The sequence below is a fragment of the Amblyomma mixtum genome, chromosome 2 (genome assembly GCF_055824585.1).
Source record: "Amblyomma mixtum isolate Tamu chromosome 2, ASM5582458v1, whole genome shotgun sequence".
Taxonomy (NCBI): Eukaryota; Metazoa; Arthropoda; class Arachnida; order Ixodida; family Ixodidae; genus Amblyomma; species Amblyomma mixtum.
This window is the reverse complement of record NC_143013.1, coordinates 284,671,744-284,689,684: the sequence shown is the minus strand read 5'-3', so window position 1 is coordinate 284,689,684 and position 17,941 is coordinate 284,671,744. Positions and strand designations below refer to the sequence as shown.

The window sequence follows — 17,941 nt, the reverse complement described above, 5'->3', positions numbered from 1 at the left end:
AAGGTCCCCCAATGTACAAGGTCAACGTGTCGACGTACTATGCGTACATATGTACAAGAGTTGACCCAGTGCGCAGAGTTCCATTATGGGACCAGGGCTCTGGTCCTTTCCTGGTCCGTTCTAAGTTCAATGTGTGCTTATGAAAGCAAATTCAGGTCATACATTAAAACCAGAACAATGCACCCGATCATTTTCTTATCATCGCATGATAGCTGAATCTATCGCACTTACACAGCCGCTTGATGGAAGTGCACCTCGTGCATTACATCAACCGGTTGTGGCACTTACATTAAAACGGGGGAATTGCAAGAGTAGTCGAAGTTAGCAATGGTGCACCTGAAAGGCCTAAAAGAGCTCTCGGTGCTGCTTGCAGAACCACATTCCGAAGTGCCCGCGGTACCTGGTCCAGTGCCATCAGTGCGAGACGACCAAGATCCCACGCGAGGACCTCGAGCACCACCTCAAGGACTTCTGCCCCGCTGCGGCTGTGGGTTGCGTTTTTAAGGATCTGGGCTGCAAGTTCAAGGTGATGGCGCGGCTCATGTCCTTGCATGCATGCTTGCATCCCGTCCTGTGGGTCACCCTTTATTTACTGTGCATGTTTTATGGAAGTAAACTTTTGTCTAAGGTAGTGGCATGTTTACCAAATGGCATGAAAACGTTCTATAGCTACCACTCATGAGATGAACACCACAGAAAACCTACAGGTCGCACCATGCATCCTCGCTGAGTGAATCAAGTGCGTGAGCTTACCGAGTGTTTCTTCTCGAAAAATGCTTGAATGCTCTCGGCGCTTGCCGAGAATACCATTAGCCATTACAGGACTCATGTCTGCATGACCGATAAAAGGTTGGCTTTGAGACATATTAGTCATCAGACGTCCTAGCTGCATGATTGCAGCAAGGACGGTTTAAATACTTACTGCAACATCTCTACGGCATATCGCAAAGATCAGACCTCCACTCCAGGAAGGCATGGCATGCATGGGCTTTGTTTTGCGGCATCTTAACGTCCGCTGCCATTCTTGTTCGCAGGGCTCGCAGTTCGCCCTCGACCAGCACCTGGAGGAGAGTAGCAAGAGCCACCTAGGGTTGCTCTGCGGTATCGTGTCGCGACAACAGCAGCAGATCTCAGCGCTGCGCACGGCGCTCCACGGTCTCGTGGCCAACACCACGGGCACGCTGCTGTGGAAGATCTCCGACTACTCACACAAGATGGCCGAGGCCAAGGCCCAGGAAGGGGGCCTCGAGATCTGCAGCCCGCCATTCAGCACCAGCCCCTATGGCTACCGGCTCATGGCCACGCTCTTCCTGAACGGAAATGGCTCCGGGGAGTCGACGCACCTCTCAGTCTACATCAAGCTGCTGCCGGGAGAGTATGACTCGCTGCTGCCCTGGCCCTTCGCGCACACGGTGTCGTTTGCACTGCTTGACCAGCCATCAACGCCCGAGAAGGCCTGCCACATCGTTGAGAGCTTCGTGCCGGACCCGACGTGGAAGAACTTCCAGCGGCCCAGCCGCGAGCCGGATGCGCTGGGCTTTGGCTTCCCGCGCTTTGTGTCGCACGAAATGCTCAAAAAGTGCCACTACATCCGAGACAACGCCATCTTCATCAAGGTCACCGTGGACGAGAGCAAGATAATCGCCGTGTGACCATTCGCCACTGTGCAGAGACAGACTCGAGTGTGCAGATGAAACCTCAGAATGGTGGAACGTTAAATCACAGCGATGTGGAAGTTTCAGTGCTGAGGAGGCCCTTGCTGTGCCTCACTTGTTGTGACACTGCATGAAAATGTTGACGAGTGGCAGATGTAAAGGTTCAAATGTGGCTGCCTTCTGACATCACGAGCTAACGATTGAGCATGGCGCTGCTGCCAGTGTTGTCCCTCAATTTCACACTGCCCAAAAATGCCTAGATGTAGAAGGCCTTTGCACCAAATGCTACATGCTGTCCACTCGTAGTATAACGATGCGATGACAATTTTCAGTGTAAACTGCTCAGGAAGGTCAGAATCAGTATAGCAGTTGATATGAAGGCCCCCTGCATCTCAGTGGCCTAAAGTGCACTTGAAGCCTTGGTACAAAGTGCGAACAAGAAATGATGGTATACTTTCCGATCGAGATAGTTGAATGCATTAGGCATTACAGTAAAAAACATTCTGCAGGGAAACAAACATGACACACACATTATTACCCCTATTACTTTTATCACTTCGCTTTGTTATGTGGTCTGCTAGAGTGCACTGTGCTATGTCCACTGTCACAAATGACAACGAGCTGCATACAATTGTATGCCTCAGTCAGTCTGGGAGGAGGTGGTGTGAGAGAGTTAGGATTTCCTGAACACTGCAAACTACAGAGTGGCTCCCTGTAACGCTGACCTCAAGCACCCTTTAAAGGTGCAAACGATAGGAGAAGGAAATAATTGGGACGAAAACATACGAAGGCCTCTGAAAAGCCACTCTGGAGCGTAGAAAATGAGTAAATGTGCTTAGTTGCAGTGAAAACGCCTTGAAAGCAGTAAAAACAGGAAGAAAATCTTATACACTCAGGTATGTATGCAACAAGTACCCCTCTTCGGCGAAAAAAAAAAATGCACTGTAGAATATGTCAAAGAATCACGCTGTTGCTGCAGCTTTTACATGCTACACAAGGTATCTCAGGAACAAAACTTTCATGGGCATAAAGATGCCACCATCAAAGATTCTATCCTTATGGGCCTTAATAACAAGCTTCCTTCTCCACACTTCAATTACGCTCTATTTATGCAAACTCAAATTTTCAATTCTCACCCGACTTTAAATTCTGGTGCACCTCTTCATTTCCAACTTTTCGGCACATTTCACAGAAATACCTTCCAGTTCTGTTTCCAGGTTCAGCATTCTGCTTATTGCCACCAAGACATACCTTTTCTATCATACTGCAATAAGCAGGGACTGGACACAACAGTGCTACCGAAAACACCTCTGCCTACCACACCGAAGGCAGCATGAGGCACCATGGAAGTGTCCCCACCAAAGTGCAATTGTCATGACCAGAACAAATCGGCCCCAACATCTGCCACATGCATCTTGGCATAATGTAATAAACTCATAGCTACTATTCTCATTTTAACACTCACGATGCCAGCCCAAATGTCATCCTTCTTAAGACTTTTACCAGGCCAAAGTTTTTAACCCTTTTCTTCAGGAACTGCCTTTAGTGCTCTTGCTATTTTTGTGTACAAGTTGTTTATTATAGCACATATATAACCTAATATAATGCTTTCAATGTTTTTCTTCATATTGTATATAAAAAGAATTTATATACATGTATGCCTTATAAATATGCATTTCTTCACGAGAATGTTTGTATGAAACCATTATCTGTATGCTCCTAGTCATATCCTTGATCATGTTCATCAGCATTGTCTGTAGATTTGTAGTCATGTTTGAAATATGCATGTGCCTTCACTGTTCCAGCCTTAATAAAGTCTTTTTAAATATCAAAATGCAAGAAGCACTTCTTCACTTGCATGCAATCTGTGTCTTGAGCAGCCATTTCTTTAAATTTGATGATAAATTCAATGTGCGTCCCTCATAGCCTTAGTCGCTTTGGGACGTTAAACCCCAATAAACCATAAACTCAATGCATGGAATGCATGCGATTTACATCACTTAAGCTGGCCATGTTTTCATAATTATTTGTTACTCTATAAGGAGACTAAACGGCAGGGTTTTTAAGAGAGCACACAGAAAATACTACAGCTCAACCTCCCAGTGTGCCTAGAGAGAGAGAAGAGAGAATAAACTTAATTAAAAAAAAAAAAGGAGAGCAGACTTTGGGTGGGGTTTTAAGTTCAGGACTCCAGTAGCTTCCCTGGACACTTTGGCGAGTGAAGCAGATGGTGGAGATTCAGGAAAGTAAGAGTTTGGATGCACCTGAGGAGTTAGGGATCCGCCGAGGAAAGTTACTTGTGTGGCAGTGGTTAGAAACGCCAATTTAAGTGGAGGGTCTCTAGTCAGCTACATAAACCAATTCTATTAGTACAACTGAGGCAAATGTACAGTATGGGCTGACAGTGTAGCTAACAGACATGTAGTAAGGCATTAGAAAACAAAAAAAATGTGGAGCACCTAAACTGTTAAGTGCAAAATCTGCAGCTCCTTGAAATGCAGCACATTATGATGAATATTTTTCTGTGAGAAATAGAATCCAGAACATTACTTTTGCTTTTTCGAAAGATAACATAAAATCAATAAAGTCGCAGAGAATGTGAGCCATTTGCTAACAATGCCATCTCCTCAATGCATAACAAAAGTTCTAACATATCGATAATAAAACGCCACACTAAATGGCTTGACTGCCTAAAAGAAAACTGACTCACAATGCTCTCTTTTTCCTTAACTTCTGAGTTTATTTCACATATAAAATGTATATACATGCTCTCAACAGACTCCCCCACTTCCTGTCTCTGCATTATCCACTGTACAGCTCCCCTCCAAGCCTTTCACCACTAAAGGGTGAGACTTTTTTTAGCCTATCCCCCAGCATGTACCCCAAGCTATTTCCAACCAACTGTTGAGCAGAACAACAGGGAACGAAGGAATAAAGTGCTCCATGGCATGTTGTGACTCAATCGAATCTGCACTGCCACACCCTCTCAGCAGACACTGCTGGCTCCCTAAGGTGCTGTTGGTGTATTTCTTGTCCTATCTTGTGTTACCCGACAGGTAAAGAAAGCCGTGAACAGTATATTACCATTAATGCCATACCTGCAGACAGAGGTAACAAATTCATCACACCGCTCAAACAATGCCGTGCTCTTTGAGCAAATTGGAAGCGATCACAATGCGCTGCACTTCACTGGTGCCCTCGTAGATCTCGGTGATACGCGCATCACGGTAATGTCGCTCTGCTGGCATGTCTGTCACGTAGCCCATGCCACCCAGTATCTGCAATGCCTGAAAAAAAATAAATAAAAACTTAAAAAAAAAGCAAACAATTTTGGTCCATCCTGCTACTACAAGCAGATGTTCAGTACGAAATGTCTGAAGCAGGTGGCTTGGCACCTACTGGTATGCACATTACACCGGACACAATTGGTAGGGTTGTATTTCAGCCTGCACTCCTCAGTGTCTCAAACGTTGAATGAGTCATGTTCATTTCTACTCCACAGGTGACCGATTCACTCCATTATTTGGGCCATATCTAATGGTGAAACTGATTACTTTGAATATGGGAAGGCTGAATTTGGCTTTGGAGTTTAATCACGAAATTCGCTCCTGGAAACCTATGTATGCTACCACTGTGCATTTCATGCACAGTCATCCATGGTCCATAAGCTAGCTAGTGAACCACATCTCAACCCAGGTGCATGAAGCATGACACAACAAGGAACACAACATACAATGCTGTTTCTGCTTATTCTGTTCCATTTCGCACTGATACGCCATGAAACAAGCATTATCAATTAGCCCAAGCTTCAATTTCGCTAAGCAATAACTATATGAATGGTGCTAAACACAGTAACAGCGATACATCCTAGCGCCAATATCCGATCACTGACAAGCATATTAGTGGATGGCTTTTGGTCAACTAAGGGAGCCTCTGCGGTCCTGTATAAGCAAGAATATTTAAGAGGTTCCCCGGTCTCTCTCACGGTCTCTCCTATTTTGCTCACACCCAGCTGCATTTCGAGTCTTACCTGATGTGCCACAAAAGTTGCAGTCTCCGACGCAGCCAGCTTTGCCATGGCGGCTTCCTGTGAAAAGCATGAATATGTACAAAAACTTTACTGATGTCGTGGCAGTCAAAAGAACAAAAACTGCGATGATAAATAAAGAAATACCAAGTAATCTGTAGTGTAATCAGTACATCATTTATAAGTAAGTGCCATGGAAAATGTTTGGATGGTTGCAAGAAGCTGGTACTCGTTTATTACATGCAATCAAACAGAGAGATGGGGAGACGGCAAAGCACCCTTGTCCAAGGCAAGACCCACCTTGGTAAACTTGAGACCAGCGTCTTTCAGCATAGCTGCTCTCCACGTGAGCAGACGAGCACTCTGCAGCCTCACCTCCATGTCTGCCAGCTTCATCTGAATACAAGAAACAAGTAGCAATGGCTGAGCGCCATGCTTGGCAAGGGTATACAACTCTGAAAATTCAGTGTACAGCTTGAGCCCATTGCAGCCCTAAAGTTTTATTCACAGTCAGGAAATTCAATGCCTATTGTTCCAACTGCTTAAAAAGGCTGCAGCACTCAAAAGTAGAAGATGAACTACCAAGGGAACTACTGATGCATTGTTGGCCAGTGGCATGTCTTTGCCAGTGTGAGCTGCCAGCTGTGAGCTGGTTGCATCAGCTTTTCGCGCTTCGTGGATGTCCCCGAAAAAAGAGCTTTGTATATCACATCTTTTTATTTCAAAATCGTTGAAAGCGTGCTCTGCAAGATGGAGAGGTCTGCTGTGATGTCTCCTTTCTTCCTGTAGCTTGATGCCTCGCTGATTAGTATTCGTGCCTTGTCTAATGAAAGAAATTTCCATTTTATACACACGGTTGTAATGCTAGCATTGGGTGGAGCATACAAGCACAAGTGAAAAAAAAAAAAAAAGGACAAACACACAGCGTTCTTTGATGCTATCATGTGATGTAGGAATTGAGTTGATTGCGGCTCTGGCTAGGAAGAAAACGGGAGTTTTCACATGCGTCTTGTCGCAAGACAGCCAACACGATCAGCATCGTCACCAAACATTGGCGGCCTTTATGTGTGCGTACATGTACGGCGGTGTATTGGTGGTTTAGTGGGAGCACACACCGACACGAGCGGATGTTTTGGGTGAAACAAAGTAATGTGGACTTATGAAAGTGTACAGATGCGTGGCAATATGCTTATTTTATCATCAAATAACTTTCTAAACTCAGGTCAGCGGAGCAAAAATTTCATCGAAGAGACACGCTCCCGACAAATGGCTCGTCGTGGTGTGAACTTTGTTCCATTATTTTCTATGGCAAGCTGACTGGGAATTAGAAAAATTTCGTTGAAACGGCACTTTACTGCAAATGATAAGTCTACCAAGAAATGTACCTGAATAGCCTGAAACTTGTGCAGGGGCTGGTTGAACGACTCCCGCTTTCCAGAGTACTCCAAGGCACAATCCAGGGCTGCTTGACCAATTCCAAGAGCCTGGCCCGCAATTCCAATGCGGCCCGAGTCTAGGACACTCTGCGCAATACGGGTTGCCCAGGAGAGTGAGCATGCCAGTCATTTGCATTTTTAACAAGTTAAAATGAGTGTACGCATGCAGGTCTCACTCTACAAAAGGTTATGCAGCCAAAACTAACAATCTCAATGCTGCATTGTTGGTGATTATGTGACAAACTTAAGAAGAACAAAACCATTAATACAATCACTGAATTTGTGGATAGAACACTGAAACTTATTTAAAGTATCACACTAGTAATACAACTGACAGTGGAAAACCAAACAATCGTATTTACTTCGGTAATTTACGCACTTTTTCCCTTTAAATTATGGCTTCAAGAAGGGAGTATACAAATTATGAGAAAATTTCCTGAACATGTCCTAAAAACTCTTAAAAGGTCATAACCTGCAATATATACAGTATAATGCCACCTATACGTAGAACCCCCCAACATCTCGCATCCCTTGCTGGCCAAAAAAAAAAAGAAAGTTGACTCCAAATATAAGATGCACACCCCCTTGTGCCCCACCCCATGTTATGTAGTTCCTCGCGGGATGACATATACCAAAACATGTGCAGCACACGCAATGACACAAATGTGAAGCCAGCAGTGGGATGCAAAGGAGCCAATGGGAAATAAAACGGTACCCTCGCATGCGGTCCGATTGGGTAGCAGCAAACCGAATAGCAAACGGTTTGGTAGTTTCGGAATGGGTGCGCACAAAACTGTTCGTTTGGGAAAGCTCAGTATGACTTGCAATGCACCAGTGGCAACTGTAGTGCTATTTGCACCTCATTTCAACTGTGCCGTGACACTCAGTGCAACAAACTCTACTTTCTCAGTTGCGAGTGAGATGCACCAATTTTGTCCATGACCAAGGCACCATTACTTTGTGAAGGAGGCTCACATCCTGCTTGGCGAATGCCATTTGGAACGCAACTGTTCATGTGCAGAAGAAAAAAATTCTGGTATGGCGACTTAATTTCCTTTCTAGCACGCACGAACAATGCAGCGGCACTCATTCCTTGCCGTAACAGTTTTAGTGCCGCACATATTGTACCTGAACATTTCACTTAGTACTGAAGTAAGAACTAGAGGAAGCTCAGCTGATAAATTTCACTACATATTATGGGTTTGCGTTCTTATGACGACTAATTTTGGGAGTATATGTGTTTGTCATGCGCTCTAAATGTGCCTGCATTGGATGTTGCCCTCACCATGGCAATCTTGAAGCCTGCGCCATCTTCGCCCAGCCGGTTCTCCTTGGGAACCAGGCAGTCTTCAAAGATCAGTTGCGCCGTTGATGAGCCCCGGATGCCCATCTTGTCTTCCTTCTTGCCCAGACTCAGACCAGGGGACGGCATTGGCACAATGAAGGCGTTGATGCCCTTGTGCTTTTTGGATTTATCGATTGTGGCCATCACCTGCAAATACAGTCAAGCCCACTTATAACAATATTCAAGTGCCATGGAAATTCCACTGTTATAACCAATAATTGTTATAACAGGGTTGTGCTGAAAAAAAGAAAAGATGACTAACTTCAGAGCATTTATTGATAGTAAATGCCCGGAGGGGCTTGATTGTTCTAATGCCTGTAAAAGCTCATTAATTCAAACTTCAGGGGACCGGAAAAATGTTCACCGTTGACCGATGACCAAAACACCGCCATCACTGCACTTGCGGGACCTTCGCGCAGCTCCACGTCCCAGGAATCAAGCCGGCTTTCCGGAAGTGATTCTTACGGGAAATTCAAGAAGCATGCAGAACTAAGGGTTTGGTGACAGCTGACACGAGAAATACCGCGCTGGCTGCATGCACGCACACTGCACCAACTGATTGGGAGTACGCATGGTGCACGTAGCCAATGCAGCAGCTCGCCTGATGCGATGACGCCTGCCCCTGGGACACGTGAAATTTGTGAAGCGGGGACCACGGGCAAGTTAGCAAAGAACAGCGGACGATGGGACAGCACGTGCGCTGCCGGTGCCAGTCATAGCTCACAGTGTAAAACCAAAGAAAAACGCATCTGTGCATTTTTTTCTGCGAGCGGCGCACCCCTCAGAAATGTTAATAATGGACTTCTCTGCCAAGGCTCCTACCACGCTCCCTACTATCTCCTCTCCATGGGCCTTTTGCTCAGGGGAACGCATTCACGGGTTCTTTTGCTTTCATGGCGTCGCTGCGCCGGCTCTGTACATTGGTTGGCCCTGCATGAGCGCACTTTTGTGTTGTAAGCATGGTTTTGCTGGTGTGGTTGTAGCATTTTCTTGATTTTTTTTCTATAATGGCTGACACTCAATTACCAGATTTAATTGTTATAACCAATAATGTGCGTTGACAGCATAGCAATAAGCAGTTTATTTTACCATAGAACACATGGTAAAGCTGATGGTACCACGACTGACCATTGTTATATCCGATATATTGTTATAACCAGTATTGTTATAAGTGGGTCGGACTGTATTGTATTCATGCTGCTGTAAACCCATGTAAAAACTGCCATTCAGAGAATGCTGTAGTGAAGCCAAGGTATACTAGCACCTTCGGTAGTGCGTTATTTTTCGCCATCAGCATAAGCAAACAGCTTGGGAACAGGACGACAGATTCAGGAGACAGCCGAGGCGCAGGTCGGTGCCTTGTCTGTTGACCCAACGTTTTTTTGTTCCTATGCTAGAAAATGCACTAACCAGCCCAAGCAAGCACACTGCTGAAGTATTTCTCGCAGATTTTGAAGTTATGATGCTGTCTACTCTCAGTTGACGAAAGAAAGGACAAGAAAGTTGAGGCCTGTTGTAACAACCACATGGAAATTAAATTGTAGCTAACTGAGCTAGCCGAGCTGATTAAGAAATATCCAAAACCTTTCTCAATACATTTTTTCCTATTTGTTCAGTCATTTATTGATCGTGCTACATTACACTCTAGTTCAGTGCTTGTGCAGTTTGACTTGATTCCAGGACAAGATATGAGAAGTGAGAAACTGCTGATACATCTCAGTGATGCAAGTATACTTCTCGGCATGAAATATGTGCTAAAGGTAGCTTTGAGACTAATTATTATTCATTAGTCTATTTCGGAAAATTTTACAATAACACGTAACATTTAGCTTGTCATACCAGACATCACTGTCACAACTCTATCAGGCCTTTTCCAAGTGCATCCATCAAAGACTATGAAACTGAACACACCAAATTCCTATTCCAAATGCCGCCCGTTTATTTCAAACAGGCACCATTCTTCAACACTATTTTCAAAGCCCCCCAAAAAAAGACAAACCTCAATATTCCTCCGATGACAGCTTCGGTGTCCTCAAGTATGTGGCTCGAAAACCTGTGATAAAGTAAGTACTATCCGTATACAATTCATGCTTAAAATTTACTTCGTACTAGTAGCTAGTACCTCGCTGAATGCCTGGAGTGCTTCCATTACCTAAACTAACGATCAAGAATGGATGCTCGCTCTGAAAGCTAAGTAAAAGGTAAAATTTAATCAGCTCACTTACAATAGCTGCTTCACCCTCGTATGCAGAAGTTATCCATGCCTTGGTGCCATTGAGTCTGTAATGGTCGCCTTCTAAAACAGCAGTTGTTGAAGCAGCACCAGCATCACTACCATTGCCTGCAAAGACAAAAAATGTCAGAGAATTCCCTCATGCTACAAGTCCGCCCACAGACTACATTTTAAACCAGTCTCAGTGGTGGGAATGGCCGGCAGCATTTTGAAGCAGGCTTTGGAGCAGTCAAAAATTCAATTTGGCGCAGCTTTCTCGTGCTTTGTTGCAGGAGCCCTACGGACAGAATTGCACAGTTTAAAAGAATGGCAACACGCTGCACAAAGATCTGAGCGGTGCAGTGTTGTAGGCAGCCATCTTGGCCAGCACTGCATATTCTTTTAAATCAGTGTGGTTCAACATAACGAAAAAAAAATGCGAGATTTAAAAATAGGGTGTGACTGCGCTCCTATGACGGGATGTTAGCACTCCAAAATGAGCCCCGATCGAACCAACTCCGTTAGGGAAAGACGGAATGAAAAGAAGAGGCCGCCACGGTCACAGCAATTGTTCCAGGATGAGTGTGATCACACCATCACCGTTTCACAGCATAGCACATGTCAGTGCCTACGCACCGCATAGGTTCATAGGAGGCTATGACAAGTTTCTCACAGTCCAACACTGCCACGGCTCTCGCGATGAAGCGTTTTATTTCGCTTGCATGATTCTCGTGCCAAGGAGCGCCGCTATTTTTCTCTGGTGATGGGTTTGACATTGCAGCGTGCTTCCCACACATTTGGCTGCTTCCTCTTCAAGTGTCTGCGACGAAGAGACGCAGTTCGGACTTCCTCGAACCGTAACATGCAAATCAGGCACGTGTGGCAGAAGACGGCAGGCAACGACAAAGGCTCAAGATCACGTGTACACAATGTGGATACCATATGCCAATCCACACAGAATGCCACCCCATCACTGGAATTGGCTCAATTTAGTCACAACCCCTATTTACACCAGTCAGCTCTCTACAAAGTTTTCTATGCGGATAAAAATATCCCTATCTTGATAAAACACCTGTAGAAAGATAATTTTGTTCATCAGCAAAAATAATTAAATTTGTGGCCATTGATTCACACTGCAGCTGCTGAGCAACTATGTAACCTCTAAGTTACTTATACGCAATGAGTGATTGGCATGCCTCAGAGACTAGTAACAGTATAGCTCCGTCTGAGGTGTTGGAGGCAATGCAGGAAGAAAAAGGGTTGCCAGATTAAGAACTTTTCAGCAACATCACCCCTATCTTCATAGCTGCAACAACACCTTTCAGTGCAGTTGAGCAGCATACCCCACTTCTGCTTCTTTAGTCAATTGGTCAGAGCTTTGCTAAATCAATTTCTTGTTAGATTGGAGTTAGAATATGGCCATGCTAAGTGCAAGTAAAGTGCAGTGCATCTCTGAGAAGACGATGAAATAATAGAACTGTGAGATAATGTCTTCTCATTTGCCTAAGCGAACTACATGAGGAAGGATTGTGTGCTCACCAGGTTCGGAGAGGGCAAAGCACCCAACCTTCTCGCCAGTGGTGAAAGGTGGAATGAACTTCTGCTTCTGCTCTTCCGTGCCAAACTTGAGGATGCCACCCAAGTACAGAGACTGCGGGTGAAATGGAAACGACAGTAAAAACATTATTCAAACAAACGTCTGGCACATTACATAGCTAGTGCCAAAATCAAAGCCCAGGACAGGTCAACTCTTTGAACTTAGCCTTGGCCTCGTGAAAAGCAAGCACCAAAAGCATAGTTAGCACTTCATGATCTAGACTGAAACAGTATAACTCTTCTTGCCAGGCTAAAGCTTCTCCCAATATAGTCAGGCAGCAGCAAGCGCATAGAATGTGCACAGAAATCAACACTGACCTGCTTCCAAAGATTTCTTTAAGCTGCCAATTATGAAGGAAGGTAAATGTGACATAAGCAAGCCATGTCGAATACTTTGTGTTAATGATATAATGTCTACCAACCAAAGAATGAAATTAACCCTTTTTCAGGAAGACATACCTTTGTGACTAAATTTTCGAAACTCTATGCCCGTTGTTTTTCAGTAAAGACCCTGGAGCTTAAAAGTCGCACATGGAAACCTTGGATTTATCCCAAACAAATACACTTAATGCGTCAGAAGAAAAACTTCTGTGGCACATTTTTAAGACAGGCGAACTGAGGAAGGTGAAATTACAATACAATCAACACTGTTCAGTAACATATCTATGCCTCAACCACAGCGAACTCTGCAACTTATCAACGACGCACTTGGAGCGTGCCCTACTTGTACTGATATGCTCGAACTTGTACAAGGTGAAATGTTTTCCAGGTCTGCATTATCAGATTGCTTCAACTCCCGCTTTGTCAGCAGATCAAAGGAAGACTCATTGCTTGGTAAAGCTTCCAGCTCCCTACAAAATAATTCCTCCGAGATCAAGTTTTTCAAATCGACGAATGAATCAGAATTGTAGGCCATGTTTTGATGTGTCAAGAATAGTGAAGCCTTAAACATTGATAGTTTACAGATTAGACTTATAAAGCATGTCCTTGATCTTTTATGTCCATACCAGTGCATGTCCTCAACTTTTCATCAGCACCAGGCAGCTTCCCAGCTAACATGAAATGTGGATATATTTCTCAATATATAAAACAGGTTATAAAAGTGACTTGAGTAACTACAGAACCCATATCTGTCATCCCTGCCTTTTCTAATGGCTTCGAGAAGATTATGCTCACCCGATTGGTAAGTTTCTTTACGAAGCACAATTTATCAGAATGTCAGCATGATTTTTGAAAGGGCAGATCTACCGAATCTGCTCTTCTATTGCAGAATGAAATTATTATTAAAAATATAGAGGCTAATAACCTCACTTTGGGAGTTGTTGTGGACTTTAGTAAAGCATCTGATTTTATTTGTCATGCAACTCTCCGTAATAAATTAGGTCTTTATCACGTTCATGGATTAACACATACACTTTTGCAGACATAGTTAACTGGCTGATTCCCAATGGCTACTGTTCTGCTTTCCAACAGATTAGATGTGGTATCCCTCAGGGAAGTATCCTTGAGGCCATTTTTATTCAATGTTTACGTAAATGACCTTTTTATCATTTATTTTATTGTTTACCTTATTATCATTGTTAAACTTTACGTTTATCAATAACACCATTTCTCCTGAAACACTGCACCATTTCTGTACTGTAGGCTGATGACATTAGACTGTGACCATTTCTGTACTGTATGCTGATGACACTAGATTGTTCTTCAGTTCAGATAATAGAGTCAATTTGTTTTGGACAGCTAATAGCATGTCAAAACTATTGAATATGTCCCAAGTAAATATCCTGAAAATAAATGCGAAAAAGGGAGTTCTATTCGCTCATAAAAACAAATGTGTGGCTCTTAGCCACGAGTTGAAATTAAGTGTTAACCACCTCAATATTGTAAAACCGCACAAAATATTACATGTTGCATTTTCAAGCCAGATGACATGGACTGGCCACATTGAACAAATAGCTAAAAAAACTTTTCTATTCTGTGCGCTCCCTATTTGAACCCGGGATCTCTTCCTTATCACTATTAGGCTGCAAATTAATCTCGCCCTCTTTTACACTTCGTATGGGTGAAACGACTAAAAAACATTGCTGTATACACTGCACTGCTGATACAAAAGCCATATGTTGTATAAACAAGCTACCATATATACATCCTTCAAGAGAACTATTTCATCACCATCAAATGATTAATATTAAGTCTCTTTAGAACTACTGTCTCCTCTACCATTTAGACTTTGCGAATAAAAATTCCCTCAATTTTTTAATGTATCCATTGGGTGCAAAATAATGTTCTAATAACTCTATAATGTGTTTCTTAAAAATAGGTGATTTGATGCCACCAAAAATATTACCATTTCCAGTCTTTACCGTACAAGGCACCAGTTCTATTAAATAACCCGCATCATTCCAATCTTAGCAACGCGACATTAACAAGTAAAACTGCGCATTCAATTTTTCCAGACATACGTGCGCTCTATTGTAGTTGTCATCTTGCAGTTCTATTATGTGCAATTAACCTAAAAAAGACACTGTTTTCTGCTTTTCATGTGCCCATTCATGGTTTACAGTATTGCTGCATGTATTAGAATGACAGCTTTGTTACTTATAACTTATCATAACATGAAGCTACAATTGTGTCACTTCATGTTTGTTAACCTGTTTTAATTCCTTTATTAGCAACATATGATTGTATAAAATTACTGCACTGCTGTTACACTGTACCTGTCGCCAGCTCCCTGACCTCGTCAAGCTGTACTCACAGCTTTTTATGAGGGAGGCAGTCAACATTGTGGATGTCAAAAATTAAGACACAAACTGAAGGTACAGTTATAGGGCAATAAAAGCAGCACCAGGTATGTGCAAGGGCAGGCCCATGTATGCAAAATCAATTTTTTTTTTGCCACACTAGTTCATTGTTTAAATTTTATATGCAGGGCGTAGTAATACTGAAAAGTTGGAAGGAATGCTCACATTGTTGACGCTCATAACAACACTCGTGGATGCACAACCGCGACTGATCTCTTCCATGCCAATAGCATAGGCAAGGTAATCTAAGCCAGCACCGCCAAGCTCCTGTGGCACAGCAACAGCCATGAGGCCCATCTCACCCAACTTCCGAATCTAAAAAACAAGACAGAAGAGAACCAGATTAAAAATTACTGATCCGCTGCATTCTATACAACTAACTCTGCTCAAGGTCCATGGTCCCCAAGGGACCATTGCGAGGCAATTTCAATGCCTTCAAGCAACCAACAACTCATCTTAAGAGACCCGAATATTTTTGACTGAACAATAAGCTTGAGGTCTGATGTGTCTGACCCTGCAGTGAACACATTTCTTTTTACGTATCCTCATGCTGGAAAGAGTGATTAGTGAGTGCAATGGCAGAACTGATTAATCAAAAATTAAATTCAGCTCCAGCCAAAAGAACACAATATTTCATTAAAGAATGCAGTCATAATCTTGGCACATAACTTCAGGACTGCTGCATTACTTCGATGAAAGTCTATGCGTACGCTAGTGAACTTTTGTACACACATGCACACAAGGTTTGGTTTGGTTTATGGGGTTTAACGTCCCAAAGCAACTAAGGCTATGAGAGACGCCGTAGTGGAGGGCTCCGGAAATTTCGACCACCTGGGGTTCTTTAACGTGCACTGACATCGCACAGTACGCGGGCCTCTAGAATTTCTCCTCCAAAGAAATTCAACCGCCGCGGCCGGGATCGAACCCGCGTCTTTCGGGTCAGCAGCCGAGCACCATAACCGCTGAGCCACCGCGGCGGCTACACATGCACACAAATGCACCGCTGCGTGCCACCAATGTTCTGCCATTCTCCCCATCAATTTTGAATGCAGTACTACTACTCAACGTAAACTTTCTTTTGCTCACAGATACAATGAGAAAGGTCCAAAGGGTATTGAAATTACAAAAAAAAACACTTCTAAACAAGATAAATACCACATTTACCCACTGCCAGGTCATATATGCCAATGTGTGATCACATGCTAGGGTGCACCAACAGTACCATCACACACTACCATCTGCATTTAAGCAATGATTTTTTTTTTTTTTGTGACGAATTAAGATTGACCTTCCCTGCTCAACTGGTCATCCCATGCCTAAATCTCCCAGTACAAGACAAAATCTTTTCATTTAAATAATTATCACATGGCATGTTATGGTCACTAGGCAGCCAGTATCATTTCTTGAACATTAGTGAACTCTTAACTGCAAGGGAATTTGTGCAACTAACAAGTGGTTACTGGTTTCTGCATTGGAGGAGGCTATAAACACTGAGTATATATGCAAAAAGAGAAGAACCCTTCTTGCTGAATATGTTAGATGAGGGTACCGAACCACTGTAATTAGAATGCCGAGTATAACAACATTTACTGTCTGATGACTGTGATACACCTTGAGAGTGCATTTCAACAAAATTTCATCTCATTCTGGCACATGTTCCAGTAAAGTCAATGTTCTTTCCAATTTACGTGTTGACTTCCAGTCAGGAAAAGAACAAATTTCAAATCGAAGCAAATCTAATTCTAACCTGCTCGCGAGGGTATCGGTGCTCTTTGTCGAGAGTTCCGGCGATGGGCTTTAGTTCTTTTTCAGCAAATTCTCTGCAGGTTTTTCGAAGCATTTCGTGTGTTTCCGGTAGCTGAACGAAAAGGTTTCTGACACACTGCCATCCTGCAAAACGGAGGAGAGTAAGAGAGAAACTGACTGTGCGTAGCAATGCCAAAAGGTCGCCCGTCACTTCGGGAAATTTCATCAAACATACAGTCACATGAGCAAAGAGCAAAGTGCGCGCAAATGACGGGCATCAGTCACAATTAGACGTGTACAGACATCTAACTCAACGCCAAAATAAAGACAATTTTTGCGATCACGCACAACCTTCGCAAACTAAAAAGCAAAACATACTCAAGGCCACCGCCTAATTCCTGCGCAAATTTCCTTTACACGGCGACAGCATCAGGTAAAAGGCTGCCTTCGTTTGACATAATTCATCATGCGAAATTTCACGCCCGCAAAAGAAAGGAAAAGGAAGCGAAAAAAAAAAAAAAACGTTACGGAAAAGAACCTTTTGAACAACCGACAGATGCAAGAAAACGCTCACATGTTATCGCAACCATCGCAACAGCTTGTTTACATGAGCTAGCGCCGAAGAGCGCCGAGCAGGTTTAACGAAGAGCAGAGTAACAAAAACTCACGGTTGCATCGTGTGAGGGGCCTAGACAGTGCCCTGCGAAGCATACTCGCTGACATTGCTGAATACTCTTCGTCGCTGAATGAAAAGGAGCGAGCAAGACCCAATGTCCAATGTTCAACCGTACAACCGCAGAAAGAGCGCTTCACCGCACAGCTTGCAGCACATGGTGGCGAACTGAAGTTGAGCTCCCGCCATAGCTACTAATAATTATGTGCTTCCCGCTACTACTGAACTACAAAAAAAAACAATTTAACAAACTGATCAAAACGTTTTCTCTACATGCGATTTCAAATTATAAAGTCAAAACGTTTTTTTTTTATGTGGAGGTTCTAGTGAACTGCATTTGTACATTTGTGAAAAGTAATATATACCTATGAATTTTGATATAATGGGAAATTTGCATCAAACATATTTTATTGGGCTTCTTTGCAAAGTTAAAACACTAAATGCAGTTTA

General features: G+C 43.3%; 2 protein-coding genes across 5 annotated transcripts in view; one reads left to right on the top strand and one right to left on the bottom strand.

Moving 5' to 3' along the window:
* Positions 1–3,507, top strand: part of LOC149364319 (TNF receptor-associated factor 4-like) — a 67,158-nt gene extending 63,651 nt beyond the window's left edge. Inside the window, exons 3-4 of one of the 3 annotated variants that reach the window (XM_089574259.1) lie at positions 374–487; positions 1,035–3,507. In XM_089574259.1, the coding sequence (XP_089430385.1) occupies positions 374–487; positions 1,035–1,652 (732 nt within the window). In that variant the 3' untranslated portion in view covers positions 1,653–3,507. Of the gene's footprint in view, positions 1–373; positions 578–1,034 lie in introns of all 3 variants that reach the window. The other 2 variants (XM_089574260.1, XM_089574258.1) reach the window with 2 other exon arrangements.
* An 865-nt stretch (positions 3,508–4,372) lies between these two features.
* Positions 4,373–17,643, bottom strand: Arc42 (Activator-recruited cofactor subunit 42). Of its 2 annotated transcripts, XM_089574256.1 has the most exons (10): positions 17,487–17,643; positions 16,820–16,962; positions 15,238–15,387; positions 12,215–12,326; positions 10,689–10,804; positions 8,404–8,610; positions 7,068–7,205; positions 5,983–6,078; positions 5,686–5,742; positions 4,373–4,942 (listed from the first exon to the last, which is right to left on the bottom strand). In XM_089574256.1, exons 1-10 carry the CDS (start codon positions 17,539–17,541, stop codon positions 4,787–4,789), a joined length of 1,230 nt encoding a protein of 409 aa, XP_089430382.1. In that variant the 5' UTR covers positions 17,542–17,643; the 3' UTR covers positions 4,373–4,786. The 2 variants fall into 2 exon arrangements, with proteins under 2 accessions (XP_089430382.1, XP_089430383.1); XM_089574257.1 differs by lacking the exon at positions 16,820–16,962 and having other exon boundaries at positions 17,487–17,635.
* Positions 17,644–17,941: the final 298 nt, after the last annotated feature.

Coding starts and splice junctions, on each gene's coding strand:
- Arc42 (XM_089574256.1), bottom strand. CDS start 17,541: ATGTCAGCGAGTATGCTTCGCAGGGCACTGTCTAGGCCCCTCACACGA. Junction 10,805..12,214: donor CTTTGCCCTCTCCGAACCTG/GTGAGCACACAA, acceptor TTGTCTTTGCAG/GCAATGGTAGTGATGCTGGT. Junction 8,611..10,688: donor ACGAGGGTGAAGCAGCTATT/GTAAGTGAGCTG, acceptor CTGTATTTGCAG/GTGATGGCCACAATCGATAA.